The 19,533-nt window shown below is 32.1% G+C and overlaps 1 protein-coding gene across 8 annotated transcripts; it reads right to left on the bottom strand.

The window, feature by feature from the left end:
• Positions 1 to 222: 222 nt before the first annotated feature.
• Urm1 (Ubiquitin-related modifier 1) lies at positions 223 to 17,854 on the bottom strand. 8 transcript variants are annotated; one of them, XM_076460314.1, is made up of 5 exons: positions 17,775 to 17,854; positions 12,249 to 12,319; positions 8,009 to 8,090; positions 3,203 to 3,251; positions 223 to 879 (listed from the first exon to the last, which is right to left on the bottom strand). In XM_076460314.1, exons 1-5 carry the CDS (start codon positions 17,795 to 17,797, stop codon positions 811 to 813), a joined length of 294 nt encoding a protein of 97 aa, XP_076316429.1. In that variant the 5' UTR covers positions 17,798 to 17,854; the 3' UTR covers positions 223 to 810. The 8 variants fall into 8 exon arrangements, with proteins under 8 accessions (XP_076316429.1, XP_076316423.1, XP_076316426.1 ...); XM_076460308.1 differs by lacking the exon at positions 17,775 to 17,854 and adding an exon at positions 17,466 to 17,624; XM_076460311.1 differs by lacking the exons at positions 223 to 879; positions 3,203 to 3,251 and adding an exon at positions 5,861 to 6,170 and having other exon boundaries at positions 17,775 to 17,846.
• Positions 17,855 to 19,533: the final 1,679 nt, after the last annotated feature.

The raw sequence follows: 19,533 nt of genomic DNA on the forward strand, positions 1-19,533 counted from the left end.
TCTGCTTATCAATAAGTCTTAACACCCATAGCAACATTCTGAGATACATTTTTATTTTAAGTGTATCTCTCATCTTCAAGGATGTCGGAACTATTGTAAGAGCTTCCTTCTAATTCATCTTGAACTTCAAATTCTTAGGATTAATGGGTTATTTGGAAACTCTCGTTTGACCCAAAATGGTATTATATTTTAAACATACAAGATACAGTTCTAGACCAGACAGAAGACTCAGTATTGTTTATTAGTTTGTAAAACAGATGTATATAAATCATTATTTGTATTAGCTTATTATAAATTGTATTGTTGTTTGTACATTAAAATATATTTGTGTTAAGAAAGAAAACAATGTATCAATTTTGGCAAATATAACAAATTTGATATATACTACCATTCAATTAACTTGTGAGTTCAAATTTCCAGCTATTTGAAATTGGAGACATCCTAGATAAATTATAATTCATAACACACTAATCACATGGTACTATGGTGTTATTTTAATACAGCTTATGTAAATTAGACAAGATTAAAAAAAAAGTCAAAACACAATCAGCAAAAGTGGTTGACATTCATTCTTCCCCATAACTTGAACAATTCGGGTTTTAAATAGGATATATCAAAAGACTCAATTTCTTGGTAAGAATGTCTCCACCCCTTAGTTTTTCACTCAAATCACTAAATGTTATACTTTAGATACAAACCTTGTTACTCTAGAAACAGCAAACACACACATACATACATACATATATTTATTTATTTATATTTGCTAACCCTAATGGATATACTTTCACAAGTATAGAATATCAGTATTCTTTATCCTCCATGTAAAGTTGAAATAAACATTATTCTATCATTTGACTGCACTTCATATTCTAATGCACCCTATAAAAAAAAAAATATATAAACATTATTATTCATTTGAAAACACAGCACTAACACAGTTTTCAGCACAAGTCTTATGGAATTAGTAATAGTTCATTGATTAATGTTCTAAGTTAAAACATATAATGAAAACACAGATTATGTGTCTAGAAAAATGTAAATGTTGCTTTTCTTGACTTTCTCAATGACGTCCCTGAACCAGAATCACATGGAAATCTAAAGAAAGCAAACAAATGTTTCAGAGGCCAAACAGACAACAATGAAAAGGGTTATTCTAACCCAACTTCTTCTGCATCATTTTTGAAATGTTCCAGAGGCCAAACAGACAACAAAGAGAAGGTTTATTCCAACCCAACTTCTTCTGCATCATTTTTGAAATGTTTCAGAGGCCAAACAGACAACAAAGAAAAGGGTTATTCTAATCCAACTTCTTCTGCATCATTTTTGAAATGTTTCAGAGGTCAAACAGACAACAAAGACAAGGGTTATTCTAACCCAACTTCTTCTGCATCATTTTTGAAATGTTCCAGAGGCCAAACAGACAACAAAGAGAAGGTTTATTCTAACCCAACTTCATCTACATTATTTTTGAAATGTTTCAGAGGCCAAACAGACAACAAAGAGAAGGTTTATTCTAATCCAACTTCTTCTGCATCATTTTTTAAATGTTCCAGACGCCAAACAGACAACAAAGAGAAGGTTTATTCTAGCCCAACTTCTTCTGCATCATTTTTGAAATGTTCCAGATGCCAAACAGACAACAAAGAGAAGGTTTATTCTAGCCCAACTTCTTCTGCATCATTTTTTAAATGTTTCAGAGGTCAAACAGACAACAAAGACAAGGGTCTAACCCAACTTCTTCTGCATCATTTTTGAAATGTTTCAGAGGCCAAACAGACAACAAAGACAAGGGTTATTCTAACCCAACTTCTTCTGCATCATTTTTGAAATGTTTCAGAGGTCAAACAGACAACAAAGACAAGGGTTATTCTAACCCAACTTCTTCTGCATCATTTTTGAAATGTTCCAGAGGCCAAACAGACAACAAAGAGAAGGTTTATTCTAATCCAACTTCTTCTGCATCATTTTTTAAATGTTCCAGACGCCAAACAGACAACAAAGAGAAGGTTTATTCTAGCCCAACTTCTTCTGCATCATTTTTGAAATGTTCCAGATGCCAAACAGACAACAAAGAGAAGGTTTATTCTAGCCCAACTTCTACTGCATCATTTTTTAAATGTTTCAGAGGTCAAACAGACAACAAAGACAAGGGTCTAACCCAACTTCTTCTGCATCATTTTTGAAATGTTTCAGAGGCCAAACAGACAACAAAGACAAGGTTTATTCTAACCCAACTTCTTCTGCATCATTTTTGAAATGTTTCAGAGGCCAAACAGACAACAAAGACAAGGTTTATTCTAACCCAACTTCTTCTGCATCATTTTTGAAATGTTTCCAACATGTTTATACTTTCTTGTAATTTATTTGAAACACTAATTTGTAATATCAAAAAGTTAAAAATTCAAGGTTCTTGTGTGACCATAATTGAAATACACAAACGATCAACGTTTATAAGTACACAATTAAAAATGTTTAAGACAGAACAACAGCATTAAAATAGACATATAATCTACATGTTTTAACAGCTAATAACGTCATCCTGATGTGTGTAAAAGTCTGTGCAAATTTATATATATACATATACACAATGACAGGTAACGGTCATTAGTTGACATACTGAATTTGGAGAAGCCACATCATCTGTACTTTTAATGTTCCATTACTTCTACAGATTCTCCAAGATTTCTAACAGTTGTATAATTTGACGGAGCTGAAATAACACTAAATAACATGACATGCACCACTTGCATAATCAGCTGATGGTACACAGCCATCAATTTCATTTTTAACATTTCTCTTATGTTCAATTATTCTCAATTTTAAAGTTATTCTATTTTGACCAATACATACACAACCATATTCAGTTTTATAAATTTTCATTTTCACCATTATACTAAGTACATCTTAGTTTTAGTTAAGATTTTAATCAATGGTATGTAAACTAGAATAAAATTTTGTTTCTCAGAATTTTGGAAAAAATTAAAATAAAAAGCCTAGAACATGTGGCAAAAATAACATTTTCTGTTTCCTGAGTGTCAAATGATGACTTTAGCTTACATTTTGTTATTATTATTTACAGCTTTGTCAAAGTTTCTCAGACTCTATCAACAATATCAGACAAGATTAATAACAGATAATTAGTAATTATACAGTGCAAGTTTTATTAGAAGAAAACATTTACAATAAACAAAATAAGTCTTACCAATAGTTCCCAATCTGCATCATTTACAAGTACCAAGATACCAGGTCTCCTAATGAAATATTTTCAAAACTTAGGCTAGTGATTACTTGATTTAAAATAACAACGATAATGTGTGACAATGAAAAAAAACTGAAAAACATTACTTAAACATTTCTTAAATATTAACCCTACTATTACTGTTAGAACATGAATACAACAGTTTTGCACTATTCCACTTCAAAGAATGGTAAACAGAAGATATACAGGATGGTAAATAGATGATGAATCAACACAAAGTCACATTTGTCCTCTTGACTGATTCTAACAATAGATAACCTTTAAAGTGGTACAGAAACATTTTGTTATTCACTCTATTATTTCTGATTTGTTTGACTTGTTATTTAGCAAGTTAACTGTTCTGTTCAAAGTCATGGTTTGTATAAATTTCTGTATGAATATTTATTTTTTTGCAAACTAATTATTCTGTTGCATGTATCATGCATATTTTTGAGGTTTATATATGTGACATTCATGAATAAACTGACTTCTTTGCAAGTTTGGTTTGGTTTGAATTTTGTGCAAAGCTACTTGAGGGCTATTTTCACTAGCCATCTTTAATTTAGCAGTGTAAGACTAGAGAGAAAGCAGATAGTCATCACCACCCATCACCAGCTCTTGGGCTACTCTTTTATCAATAAATAGTGAGATTGACCATCACCTCACAAAGCCCCCACAGCTGAAAAGGTGAGCATGTTTGGTGTGATGGGGATTTGAACCTGCAACCCTCAGATTAAAAGTCGACTGTCCCAACCACCTGGACATGCCGAGCCTTCTTTGCAAGTATCAGATAGGTCTAGTTACTAATGACAAATGAACAAGGAATTTGTGTAGTGATCTGTATTTCCAAATGCGACTAAGTTTTAAACAATGAGCATATCGAAAGAACTTCAACTTTCCATCTTTCAAAATGAATCTCTGTTGAACTAACACAGTGTATCTCAGAACAGCTGGTATGGGTATTAACACTTCTACTAATAAAGCAGAGAGCAATGTTTTGACCTCCCTAGATCATCTTCAGATTAACAGAGAGTTTGCAACTTACCATTGCCAGGCACACATCTTAGGGACGAGAGTATAAACGGGTACTGGATTGTAGGGGGAGTTCCAGTTGTATGTTAGGTTAATAATTAGCTTAGGTATAAAGGTGTTTCTTTATATTGGTTTAATTTTGGTTTTAGTTGTTGTATAAGTAGAGCTTCTTTGATTTTGCATTTTTATATTTGTTTCCCTACTTAATATCTGGGTGTTCTCTATGGTTATATTGTGTTTATTTAATTTGCAGGCTTCAAAAATTTGTGAAGGTGTTGTGTTTTTTGCCGTATTTGAATCTAGTTTCAATTTTCCTGCTTGTTTCTCAACTACAGAAGTCGTGGTAGTTGTTGCATTGCATTTTATAATGTTGGTTTTGTGTTTGTTGGTGTAGTTTTTCATAGCATGGACTTGTTTTTCTACTTGGTTTTTGAATAAATTTGGTGTTTACTGAAATGTTGTGTTTTGTTACGAGTTTTTTCCAAATGTTTGTTATTTTTTCACTGACATCAGGAACAGATGGTATGCAGCAGTGTAAGGTTTTGTAGTTTGTTGTATCTTGGGATTTATTATTTTTTGTTTGTTGTTGGTCGAGGTGTGTGCAATGGTTTTTGGAGGAAATTTGCTGATGTAAAGGAAGTGTTGTTTAATTTTGTGATTTCATTATTAATTTTGTGGCTTTGTTTGTTTTCTTAATATCTTGAGTTTTTGTTTTGTTTCATGTCAGGGAATGTATAATCCAGTATGGGTGATTCCATGGATTTCTGTTTTGTATTGTGTACCAGTTCTTTTGATATTGAGGTTAAGAAATGCTATTTGGTCAGTTTTCTCCTGTTCACAGGTGAACTTAATGTTGGTGTGTATAAAGCTAACGTGCTTGAAAAAACTAAGTGTGTGTTCTGTAGATGTGAATCCAGCAATTGTATAGTCAACATATCTGAACCAGTACAGTGGTGGGTGTAAGGCTGAACTGATCATTTAAGATTCAGTCTGTCATACTGTCACAACAATGTTGGCTAGAACTTGTGACATGGGATTCACAATACTTAAGCCATTTATCTGTAGGTAGTTTTGGTTACTGAACATAAAATTAGTTTTGGTAGTAGTGGATTCTGTAAGGTTTACTAACTGGTTACTGAGTATGTGTATCAATGGGTTTGGGTCTTGGATATAAAGTTCTAAAGCTATCTTGCAGGCTTCAGTTGTTGGGACTTCTGTGAGGAAGGAGATTACATCAAAACTGGCCATTAAGGCTTTATGATTTAGTTGATTAAGAATAGATTTAAAGTTAAAAGACTTTTTAAAAAAGGAGCTGGCTGATGTTACATATTTAGAAAATGTCCACACTGTATATTTCCTGAGGCTGTAGTTAAATGATTCATAGGTCGACATTATAGGTCATACTGGACAATTGGGTTTGTGAGGTTTGAGGGTGCTGTATAGTTATGGTGTGCATGAGTCAGTCTTTCATAGGTAAGAGTAAAGGTTTTCTGAGATTGTGTTGGTTCTTCATTTGTAGAAGCATTTTGTTTAATTGGTTTTTGTTGGATTCATGTTTATTTTTTTAATGTATTCATTATAACGACATCATTGTCTTTATTTTAAGTACACTTTTTATCATCAAGAACAGTAATACACAGCAGACATGAGAGAGAATAAAGGCTCCACTAGTTCAAGAAACCTCCCATTCATTCTTGTATGACAGCATCACCATTAAACGATGTTTCTCTTGAACCAATCCTCAGCTGTAACATACAGACACTATCCACTTAGCCAGTAAAAGATACTGCAATCATTGACCTGTTTAACATGGTTGTGTGACATTACTGCAACATTCCCTGCTACAAAGCAACTAGAACAAAGCTTCATTGGTTTTGTGGACCATGTGTTTATGTCAAAACTGCATAGAAGGTTTTAAAATTCTAATATTAATAGAAGCAGGTGGAAAAACATACAACGTGCCTGCATGTCACATATCATATTATGATAGAAAACTCTTAAAATAATTGATAGACATCAAAATGGGATTTTTGCATCTTAATGTGAGTTTTAATTAATTGTCCCAGATACTAATTATTCCTCAAATTTAGACACTATGTTGAAAATTAAGCAAACTTCAAACATGTTTGTAACTTTAAATATAATTCTGCACTGAAAATCATGATTATTTAATTATTTTCATGCTTAGAAATAATTTTAATACTTTAAATAATATTTTTCAAATAACATTCACTACACTAGTTAAAAAAGTAGTAGTCTCATGGCTTAAAAAAAAATTACGAAAATGAGAACAAGGATTTATGGTTGGAATGAAGACAGTTTAAAAAAGTTAAGCCAGACTTCTGTTGTATCCAGGACAAATGAGTAAAGCAAAGAACAAAGACAAAAAAAAATTCAAAAGCAATTTATCCAAATATAAAAAAAACTCAAAAATGGTCAAAGTTCTGTGCAGCCTAAACCATTTCTTCTGGGATATTTTTTAAACAAGTGAAATAGAAAAAGTCTTGCTTAGAATAATAAAATGAGTAAAGCAACCAGCACTCTCAAGAGGATGCATTCCCAGACTTTTGGTCACTGTAGAGTTGTGGAAAGTTCAAAGGTCAGAAGACAGAAGAAAGGGGTAAGAAGATTCAACCCATATTTACTTTTTGTTTTTCCTGTCTTGATACTAATATAATCAGTAAGATTTGTTTCATCTTCTCAATGTCTTTCCTGTCTTGATACTAATATAATCAGTGAGATTTGTTTCATCTTCTCAGTGTCTTTCCTGTCTTGATACTAATATAATCAGTGAGATTTGTTTCATCTTCTCAGTGTCTTTCCTGTCTTGATAATACTAATATAATCAGTGAGATTTGTTTCATCTTCTCAATACTAATATAATCAGTGAGATTTGTTTCATCTTCTCAATGTCTTTCCTGTCTTGATACTAATATAATCAGTGAGATTTGTTTCATCTTCTCAATGTCTTTCCTGTCTTGATACTAATATAATCAGTAAGATTTGTTTCATCTTCTCAAGGTCTTTCCTGTCTTGATATGTCACAGGGAATTTCCTTTTTAGTTCATTTCAAATTTTCATGTGAAGCTACACAGTTGTCCCTAATTTTAAATTGAGAGTCTAGCAGGAAGTCAACAACACCCACTGCCTACTCTTACACTACTCTTGTCTGGCTGAACAGTGAAATTTGACTGTAACCATTATAGCATATCCACAACCTTAGAGTACAGAGTACATTTTGAGGCAAAGGAACATAAACCACAAATCCTCACAATCCACTCCTACCAGCTCTTTTTAATATTTGGCATGTTTAGTGACTATTCTAAATGTATATTATAACATGATAATACACTGTAGGTGTAGAACTGTATTAATGCACTACATATTTTTTTTCTTACAACAGTTGTTATGTTCTGCTGAACTGTATTTACATGAGTGTTCTGTAGCAAGAAACTGAGAACTCCTACACTAAAGATGATATAGGAATTTCACTGAATCAGATACAAAATAAATGCTCAGACAGTAATGATTTAGACAAAATGTCTCAAGATTTTCTTCCTGCTTGTCACATCACTGTTACCCTAAACTTACAATTGAATTTAATAAATTGATAAAAACATTTAAATCCACATAATTTACGCATGGAGAGGACAAGCCATGAAAACTGTAGGGAATAACACTGGCTAAACATTAATTTTTTCTGTCAATCATTTTATATTCAGCCTATTCTATACTTACACAGAATCTCCTTGAATAAAAAATTCTGGTCGTTCTTTCAATAAATTGTCTTTTATCCACTTCAAAAGATTTTGTATTGTCCCTTTAAAGTAAAAACATTTTTTGCATGTAAATAGTGAAACCATATTTACTACCATAGAATTTAATGAAAGTAACTTTGGAATAAGTACTCGTATAAATTCATATTATAGTAATATAATTATTAACTTCAGTAACAAATTATAGTAATATAATTATTAACTTCAGTAACAAATTATAGTAATGTAATTATTAACTTCAGTAACAAATTATAGTAATATAATTATTAACTTCAGTAACAAATTATAGTAATGTAATTATTAACTTCAGTAACAAATTATAGTAATGTAATTATTAACTTCAGTAACAAATTATAGTAATGTAATTATTAACTTCAGTAACAAATGGACTTGAGCAAATTAATATAACCAATAACACATTTAATAGTTTGTTTTTGTTAAATATGTCAAGTGATTGTTCAGATGGATGTTCACAAACTACAGAAACAACGTAAGGATGAGTTCCCAGGCCATATTATCTCTCCTTCTACTAAAGATGGTATTTTATGTGATAGGGACAGAAGGGAGATGCCCATGTAAACTGAGGCCAGCATTGCCCTAACTATTTTTGCATGTTTTTCAAAGTCCATCAACTGAATGTAAATGGAAGCTTCCAAGGGCCCATAGTGTATTGTTTTGAACCAGTAGTTTTCTATGATCCATTACAGTTGGTTGACTGGTTGGTTCCAAGTCAGATTCAGTATCAGATAGATCTAGGAAATGCACTATTTTGCACATTCAACAACAAAATATTGTGAAGAGCATCCCTCCACCTCCAAGGTAACTAACATTTTACTGTGCACTCAAATTTTACTTTTTTAATAGTCTCACCAAGTTAGAATCCTAAGAAGTGGCAGCCATGTTTGATAATGGTATAAGGTAATTTCCCATTCTATGAAGGAACTAGTATGCTGACTTAGATAAGTAGTTGGGTGCTTTACCTTGATGGAACTTTATCTTATTTGCATACAATTACACATTTAACATTTTCACTTGGAATGACTTTATACAATATTACATATTACCAATACTAAAGCTGACTGATACAAAAAATAAATAAATTTTAAGCATAAAAAATTAAAAGGCAGTTTAAAATTAAAAACAAATATCACCTCATACTTCAATACAATATTAATAAAATAAAGGTTGCTAATATCAGAAAATGTACTAGGATTCTCTGTGTAGGGATTGCGTGGACACCTATATTATCGTGATACAAAAGCCATCCAGATTTCCTTTCCTACAGGTAATCAGAAGCTAGATACGAAAAACTGCCTACCATTGTCTCTAGTGTATATGCCTCTTTTCAGCTATCCAGAGCATCCCAAATTCAAAAACCAGAAAATAGCCAAAACTAAGATATCTTATTTTCATTCATTATCACCTTTCTTCAGTAGGCCTAGCACCTACATAGGTCTAGCAGTAACAATAACTTTATCATCACTTGACAGTGCAAAATAGTCTTCAATCTCTGGCTACCTATTTTATTATTATTATCATTATTACATGTAAAATTTATAAAGAAAAAAAATTATGATTCTAGTTCAAGCAACATTATAGAAAGATGACATTCCTCTAAAAAGTTAAAGTACAGGCTGAAACAGAAATTCATTCCCAACAATGAATGAACATAAGATGACTGTAACATGTAGAATAGTCCATGCTTTCTACACCATACAATCCGTGTCTTTATAGAACCAAACCCTATATGAGGTACGGAGGAAAAATAAAATAAAAATCAATAGACATACAGGTCATCAGAAGCTAGATATGAAGTGATACTTGGCACAGTTGCCCTATCTTTGATGTCTATACCACATTCCCACCATCCAGAGCATTCCAAAGTCAACAATTGGCAAATAGCTAAAACCAACACTTCTTATTTTTGTTCACCTTTCTTCCACAGGCCTAGCACCTATTTAGTTCTAGTAGTAACTATAATCTTATCATCTGGTAGAACAAAACAGTCTTTAGGGTCTTTGACCACCTACATATTTATTATTATTATTATTATTATTATTATTATTATTATATGCAAAATTCATACAGCTTTACATTACACTCTATAACTTAGTAATCTATATATTCCATCTTATAAAAACAAATGTAAAAAACAAGTATTGGGAAAAATACTTGTCACAAAATAAAAAGGCTATGTAGGGCTGGCTAATGAACCAGAAATGAGGAGCCACATAAGACAGGGATGGAAATGGACATGTCACATGATCCAGTTAACCCTTTCACAATGGGCTTGGTTTAATGTGCATGAGTTTGTCTACACATTTATACACATTAAATATTTGAAATATAACTTTTGATACAATATGTATATTGCCACAAAATCTGGCAGACTTTTCGTAAAGGTTACACGTATTTTGTTCACAAAAACAATGAGATTTTTTAAAGAAATATTTTTACTAAAGATTTGTTTGTAAAAATAGTGTTTTGTTACTAGTCTGAGTGCAGAGTGATTTCATGTTACGATTAAAAAAAACTATTCTTTGTCCAAAAATTAACACATATTATTTGTGTAATCTCTAAACCATCCTAAATACACTTCAAATGTTTGTTTTCAGTAAAACTTTATATTTTGTTATTTTAAATACTATAAATATGTGAAGTCTGTCACTTGTCTAGCCTCATAACCATCATATAAAATTAGGAAATAAATATAAATTATGCTTTTTTTATGTTAGAATGACACATAACACAAAAATACAAATGTTTAGTCTAAATAGCTTAATACTCCTACGAAAAGTGGGGCCTAATAGGCCCCAGAGCAACTTGAAAGGTTATTAATATTAGGCTAATAATTTTGTATTTAAATGAAATTGCCATTTAAATCCTTTAATGAATGGATTAACGAGATTCCCACTGTCCCTATCTACTATCTAGCGAAACCACAGCCAGGGGAACAGGCTTGGAGAAATCAGGACTAGAAATGTCTTTTCGTAAGAGTGTTAAATTTCATCATACCAAAGTATAGTAACTAAGATATTTTTAGATTTTATAAAATATGAAGCTTCAAGCAGACTAAAGACAACCTGAAAGCCTTTTCAAAGAATAAAATGGCAGGGAAAACCACTGAGCTGTTGATTGGTTATTCACATCACTATAACAATAGTATATATGAGACCGTTTCTAAAAATAGAAAGAAATGAACGGGCCCGCTGTGTTTGATTCAGTACATAAGCCATATCTTAGCAAAATAAAAACATGTGAGGTTCTTATTTTATATTCCAGCTTGTCAGTATTGGTAATTTGAGTTCCTAATTTGTATGAAATTACAGACTTAGTAATTTGACATCACAAACACCTAATTTTAAACAGCACTACATTCAACATTCCACGTGACTCACTAACATTTATATTTAAATGTTCTTTTAATATTTACTTTTAAGTCAAGAATTTAACTCATATATAATAAGAAACTTTGAATTATTATCTACAATTTGATTCAAATTTATTGACATAAGCTCATAAAATAGTAGTTCAATAAAATTTGAATGCAAGTCAATAAACATGATGGCAAAGCTTTAGAACCTTGACCCGTTTCAAAAGAGTTAATTATCTCACAGCAGACTTAAACATCTCGACTTTACACAGAAAATAAAATCTCTGCATTATGTGGCTTTCTCTTTTGACTTTAAAATGTTCTCCTAATACTTGTTTTATTAATAGATAAGTTCATTTTTTTATATGTGTAGCATGCAATTAGTCACAACTTAATTTATTACCAATGTTTAAAACTTGATTCATACAAAACTAAATGTGTGTATATTACCAATGTTTAAAACTTGATTCATACAAAACTAAATGTGTGTATATTACCAATGCTTAAAACTTGATTCATACAAAACTAAATGTGTGTATATTACCAATGTTTAAAACTTGATTCATACAAAACTAAATGTGTGTATATACAAAGATGAAGGGATATTTTTCTCACTCCAATAAGAACAGCTTTTCAGAAGTTTCTTTCATACAGAATCAGTTACAAAATCTTAAATAAATACATATTTAAACATCAAGTGTAAGACTTCAATACGTTTAAGTACAAAGAATCGACAGAATTTAAGTGAAATATAATTGCACATGCGTGTGTTTTCATTTAGCACATCCACCTCGGGCTATCTGCTGAGTCCACTGATATATATACTCACATGGTTTGTCGTTGCTAGGCAACGTGACATCAAACTTCTTCTGATTGTTAAAAAGAAGCTCTGCTCCACCACTAATTTGAAAAAAAAAAATTTTGATGAGTTTAACACGTAAGTTTAACACGTAAGTTTAACACCTAAGTTTAACACCTAAGTTTAACACCTAAGTTTAACACCTAAGTAAGTTATTATGATCACAGTTTTATAGTAAGTCTTGCAAAGTTTGTCTCCAATTTACAAAACTTGTGCTTCCTATTTAAAAAAATTAAAAGGTTCTCTGTGAATTTTAATATTTATTTTAACAAAGCATAAGGTTTACCTAAGGATTATCACTGACAACTTTGAATTGTGAGAAGTGGCTTATTTTTGCCAAATCAAGTGAAACCCCACTTGCATATGTGAGACCTTCTCAAGAGTACAGTTATTACACACCAGTTTCACAGTTACTGTCAATTTCACAATCACAGATCAGACTACAACCTGAGTCAATTTTCTCAGATTGGTCAGCATAATAAATGCTCTTAACAACTTCATACGACCACTAATTTTCCTTTTCCTAGCTTTACCCAGTATCATTATTTGGTTAGAAAGAAACAATCTTATGGAAACACTTAAATAATCCAAACAAGGTTTTTTCAAATACATCTGGGCAGGTAACATTTTCATAAATAGTACAGTAAAATTTCTATAGTTTAGCTGTTTTTTTCAAATCAAAATCTTCTCCAAATCAAATGTGCAGAACTTTATTATTTTTTCCATTAATTTTTCATAAACTTAAAAAATCTGTGAATGATTTTTCTCTTTTTCACAAACCTTAATAACACCCTAAAATACACTTTTTACTTCCATCTCACTGCTGCATTGTATTTTAGTACACACATAACAGAATACCGTGTCTCTCAACGAAGACAAGTGATAAAGTATTTATGAATCGGGCTTCTGTTAATCACACTATCTGGAAACCCTTATTTTACGTAATAAATGCAACCAGTAACTAATAAAAACTTTCAAGCTAGTCAACTAACAATTATGGTAATAACAATAATACTTGCATTTTTTGAGTTCCTGAGCAAAAGGAAGTAATCACTTTGTAACATGAATGCACAGCCACATTTTTAGATGTATGTCAACAATAATATGCTGTAAAAATTACAATATGATATTAAAATGAAAGCTGAACAAAGTATCACTGAAAGACAAAATTTGTTTGGCTAAAGAAGTTAATAATTGCAGAAGGTTTTAGGATACCACCAAAGACTTTCTACCATGCTAGGAGACAACTGAAATCAGCAGCAAAAGGAACTGACCAATCTACCATGCTAGGAAAGTAAAATCATGAAAGCATATTACTTTCTACCATACTACAAAACAGGGAAGTTATGTTGAAATCGGTAAGAGGATGAAATGACCAAGCATATTAACACATTTGCTGCCAATTACGAGTTAACTTATAGTTGACTGAGAGGTTGGCATTGCCAGATATGAGAAGACTCATTGCAACTTCTTTTAATAATGTCAAGCATCTTATTTTCTTTTCAATGCCAAGGATTAACATTTATATTTGAGGCTGAAGATCTCAGGCATCACTTCTTCACTTTAGATAGTACAAGGTATCTTGTATAATGATATAAAATGACCATGCAAGATACAGTACCTTCATGTTTTATTGCACAGTTGTAATAAAAGTGTACTAATTTTTCATTTATTAGTTTAACTTAGGAAAAAGAAATTCCTAATCTGGCTTAAAATATGAATTTATTGTAACAAAAAAAAGCAGTGTTTGGCATAAAATAGCATAAATCACCTTACACAAAATAATTGAAACAAAAGAGAATCTCAGTAAAATCACATAATTGCATACGACATTATTTAAACCAATTTTTCTACACAAAGAGATGGCTTTTCAGTGCAAACTGCACATTCATATAATATTTCCTTTCTTACATTTTTCCTTGTGCAAACTCAGCATGGTTTGAAAGGTCTTGCATTCTTTTCTGTCGGTGGACTAGGTTCTAAGTAATAAAACCTGTAGAAGCAGGGTTCTCAAAGGAAATTTTTTTTTTGGCATATAATCACAATCATTTAGTTCACTTTTGCTTCACACGGACTCCTCTCTCTAAAGTCACCACAAGATTGCTCATTTTTGGAACATAGAAAGAAAAATCATTTTAATTTGCCACATATGAGGTAACTATTTCATTATTGTGATTTGTCATGTCACAGAAGGCATATTTATACACATATATATGCATCAGAAACAATCACGTTAAAGAAATGTACTAAAAACCCAATTTGGTAAACAAGACTAGAAACAGTAAATGCTCTATGGCAGCGAACCTGTTAAAAAGGTAAAAACTTTGATGTACAGAACTGTTAATGATAAAGATCACATTGTTTAGAAGACCATCAATTAAATCCAAACTGGATACTCTTAGAAGTCCATCTTGCAGCAGAGACCTTTACAATGTTTTGCTAAGTGGATGATGAAACTATTTTAATGTATGGAAGATTGGATATCAAAGAAACACCACCAGTCCCAACAGACTTCTTTATATAATGTTTAATTTACTCAACTTTTCTTTTAGAAACTATCAAGTTGTAAGTGAAAACTTTGAGATTACCACCAACTAAAAACAACAAGTTTATTAGCTTGTGTAAAGCTTGTACCTAAATACCCTTTTTCTCAACCCTTCCTTATAAATTACTTCCTTAAATTTTATATAACTTTTTTCTCATGTTTCTTAAAGATTGGAGTTAGGGAAGTTCTGTGATATTTAACATAATGAAGCATTTTGTTTTGTTTTTTTCACAAAAGCAATTCAAGGGGATTAAGAGAGATGCCATGTAAGTTATACATCAGTTAGGCTTACATTATTAGGTTGGAAAGTTACTAGTCTGTTGAAATGTGATATTATAAAAGAAAATCAATATGGATATGCTAAAGGGAAACCATGACTTTCTAATCTTTTTTTTTCTCTATGGATGTTGCTTATTATCTGATGTACCTAAATTTCCTAAAAGCTTTTAAGGTGCCACACAAAAGATTAGCTAAGAAAATATTGGTATGTGTTAAGATTATCAAATTCATAAGTAGGGTGGTAGTATAAAAAAAAACCAACAAAGTTTGTTATCAATTGAGATGGAATCTAATCAAACTGGACCCTTGTGGAGTACTTTAGGGCTCAATGTTTGAGCATAAGCTATTTCTTATTTACAGAAATAATACTTATAAGGAAATGATTTGAAAGTTAGTACAATTTGCAAATGACAGTAAACTTTTGTGTATTAGGAATGACACATACATCACTCTAGGTCTGAACAAACTAGGTCAATTAGTTAGTGGGATATCTTGCAAATTACCTTTATCATCGCACCTGAAAGATAATGCATTTGTATTATGACTCAGAACCTGCAGGTCAAAGGCACAAAACGCATCTTTTATACCAACTTATAACTATGGGAAAGACTATAATATAATGGTAAACAACAGTTAAATGTGGATTATATTAGCTCTCTGTTTAACCTCTAACCCATCATTTCAAAATTAAGGATGGCTAGCAGTAACAAAATCTTAAGGCCAATGAACATAAAGAAAATATGTGCATTTTGTGTTGTTAGACTCAATCACTTATTTGAGTACAGCTTCGAATGATGAAAATAAGAAAAGGGAAAATAAAAATAAAATCCTTTTTTAACATTTAATGGGGAAAATGTGAACACTATAAAATTAGCCTAAATACTAGCTGGTCAAAAGTTTAAGACCATACAGAAATAAAGTCCTAAACAGGGAAGGAAATACCCAACAAGAGGTCTCAGTTGTGAGTAGCATGGCTGTCATTGCGAATAACTGCAGACATTCACTTTGGCAGGGTCGATATAAGCATTTGCAGAAGGCTGGCTGTAATGGTATTCCAAGTGGTGAAAATGGCTTAACGAAGATCATGCACAGTTTGGAATTAGCGTTCATTTCTATAGACTTCCCTTGCCATCCATCCCTAAACATTTTCAATGGGGTTCAGTTCAGACGAACACGCTGGATGGTCCAAAGGAATCACATTATTCACCATCAAAAAGTCCTTTGTCCTGCAGGCACTGTGGATTGCAGCATTGTCCTACTGAAAGATCCAGTCATTTTCACACAAGTGAGGGCCTTCAGTCAATAAAGATGCTCTCTCCAACATGCCAATGTAGCCAACTGCTGTTTGACGCCCCTGTATTACCTGAAGCTTTATTGTTCCATGGAAGGAGAAAGCACCCCAGATCATGATGGAGCCTCCTCCACTGTTTCGTGTAAAAAATGTCTCCAGTGGGATATCTTTATCGTGCCAGTAACGTTGGAAGCCATCTGGACCATCCAGGTTAAGTTTTTTCTCATCAGAGAACAAAACCTTCTTCCACTTTTCTACGTCCCATGTTTGGCGCTTCTCAGCAAAGTTCAACCAAGCTGTTTCGTGGTGTGGAAGGAAGCATGGCCTTTGAAGACATTTAAGGTTTTTAAAGCCTTTCTCTCATAGAGGCCATCTTATTGTTCTTGAGCTGCATTCTGCATCTGTAAGGGCCTTAATCTGGTTCAACGATTGGCTGGTGTCTTGCTGAACAACCCATCAAATCCTCCTGCTCAACACCAGTGACATTTTCTTGGGGCAACCACTTGAAATTCTTGTTCCATATCCCTCAAGGTCTTTTAAGAAATTTGCAACAGTAGTTTTACTATGCCCAATCTCACCAACAATGGCATATTGAGAGAGATTTTGCTTTTGCAGCTCGACAAGTCTGCCACGTTCAAACTCTGTCAACTTTTTGGCCTTTGCCATGTTTTTACCCAATGTAACATAGATGTCAGTGGAAGATGTTGACACAAATTACTAAATTTCGTTACGTGTTTACCGATTAACGCTTCGTTTCAGTATGATCTTGAACTTCTGACCAGCTAGTATTTAGGCAAATTTCATAGTGTTCACATTTTCCCTATTAAATGCTAAAAAAGTTTATTTTTATTTTCCCTTTTCTTATTTTCATCTTTCGAAGCTCTACTGAAATAAGTGATTGAGTCTAACAACGCAAACTGCATATTTTTTCTTTATGTTCATTGGCCTTAAGATTTTAGCCAGCAGTGTGTGTATATATATAATATATTGAATACCTTTCAACAAAATTCAATAAAAACACATACACACACACACACGTATATATATATATATATATATATTTAATATTTACCTAACATATGGTAGCTTCCTATATATCTTGTACAGATTGTTTTTAATAAATATAATGAAATTATTTGTAAAGTGTAGTTTATCGACGTAACCAATTTGCATCATAAGAGACCATGTCATTCGACTTCACAATGATAGGCGATGAATCTTATTAAAACATGCAAGAGGTAGCTAGATAAAGAAAAAAGTAAAAGTCGTTGAATTTCTATAAATAACAAAAGTAAATTGTTAAAAACTGTTTGTTCAGAACGTGTAGACATTAACTAACAGTGAGATTTCAAACTTCAAATTATAAAAAATAAACACTCACCCAAATTCTAACAACACGCGCATTTTTTTTTTTCGTTATTCATATTGGCTGTTATATTTCCGCCCTCTGACCAACGATTCAAATATTAGCAAAAATTACTTTTAATAATAGTATTACTGATATCTTTCAACAACAAAATATTATAATAAGGAAGCAAATTATGTTAATATAAAAGTAAATTTAAATACAACGATTTATTAGCATAATGAAGTAATTTATTTTGGGAGAAACAAACCTGTTTTCGCAAAAGATTGGTCAAAGCACGATGACCGAAGAAGGTCCAAACGTTGTTCGCTCCTCTACGTAAAAAATTTTCTCAACCCAAACGAGACGTTTTACATATATATATTGGTCAAACCAATGCTTTGTTGAAACATGTAGTATGCTCCTTTCGAAATAGGCCTAGCATGGTGAGGTGTTTAGGACGCTCGACTCACTGTATGCGAATTACTGGTTCTAATCCCGTTACAGAAAACAGAGAACGAAAGTTTAGTGTGTGGACAAAAGGGATGCCTGTAATGTCAAACTGTATCGGTATGAAGAAAGGAAAGAATTATTCAAAGCAAGCTAAAATACTCCCGACCGACCACCGATCACACATATAAAGTAGTAAATGAACTTAAAAAGTTGTCAATGAAAGTATTAAATCCGAGAGTATAGTGGTTTATTTCATCTGGTCTAAGAAATGTTAACACAATAATTCATTAATTCATATGGATTTAGATGTATAAACCCAGCACTAGAACCTAATTTGTAAAGTTTTCACACGGACAAACGGAAAACCAAATTTTGAAAGCTATATGAATGGTAAATGACACGTGATAAACGAAGTATATCTTCAAACTAGACGAAAGGTTTGCTTAGTTAGTGTCTAAAAATCGAAAATCCATGCAGCTTTTCCAGGAGATTTAAGGTGGTTTTAGATTGCAATTAATTAAGTGTTCCAAGGCTCGAGAAAAATAGCAAAGTGAACTCTACAGAGTTCATGGTTTTAACATAACGTGCTGATGCAACAATATGGTATTTTCAGTTTAAACCGACTTCTCGAAAAAATAGATCAGGTAAGCCCTTTTTGTAAAGAGAGGTTCAGCAAGATATGTTTCGAACGAATAAATATTGAGTTCCACCATAAAATAACTGAAACTGAGCGAAGAAATATTAGACTGGATAACACAAAGCAACAGTGTGTATATAGCACCTTTGAAGAACAGATAGTTATGTTTACTGGAGAAATGGATAGATTAAACTGGTTACACTATATCAAAAGGTATTGACATAGTCGCCGATTTACTAAAGATGATTTTCAAAAATAACTAAAACTCAAATTACTTAGTGAAACGGTAGTGTCAAGCTTATCCGAAAGTGACAAGCTTTAATAATGTATCTGGCCATTCCCCTTTGAACATTAGGAAAACTGTAACATCGAGATATTCCCGGACTTACCATTGGAAGACACTGTTGTCGATCTTCCTACATAAAAAGCAGTATTATTAGCCAAGTTTTTCAGACCAGATGTTTTCTCCAAGGGGAGACATAGAACAAAAGTAGTTAGAATAAAATACACTTAACAAGTTTTTTTTACCATGTTTATGGGTAAACTACGCATACCTAAAGTAGACAAAACGTCTGAAAAATTATATTAAAAAATAAAGTTAAAAAGGTATGGTATGCATACATACTACAACTATAACACAATAAAATATCGTTTATCCATTGATTAGATTCAAATAATGCATGATTCCATTAAGACAATATTTAA

This window comes from Tachypleus tridentatus, chromosome 10 (genome assembly GCF_004210375.1).
Source record: "Tachypleus tridentatus isolate NWPU-2018 chromosome 10, ASM421037v1, whole genome shotgun sequence".
Classification (NCBI taxonomy): Eukaryota; Metazoa; Arthropoda; class Merostomata; order Xiphosura; family Limulidae; genus Tachypleus; species Tachypleus tridentatus.

What these genes read in the sequence shown, in the direction of transcription:
- Urm1 (XM_076460307.1), bottom strand. Translation starts at nt 17,584, where the DNA reads ATGACATGGTCTCTTATGATGCAAATTGGTTACGTCGATAAACTACAC. An exon ending in AGGAAGCTACCATATGTTAG is followed by an intron (nt 12,320 to 17,465) that starts GTAAATATTAAA and finishes TTTTCAAATTAG; the next exon opens with TGGTGGAGCAGAGCTTCTTT. An exon ending in TTTATTCAAGGAGATTCTGT is followed by an intron (nt 6,171 to 8,008) that starts GTAAGTATAGAA and finishes CCTTCTATGCAG; the next exon opens with TTTTGACATAAACACATGGT.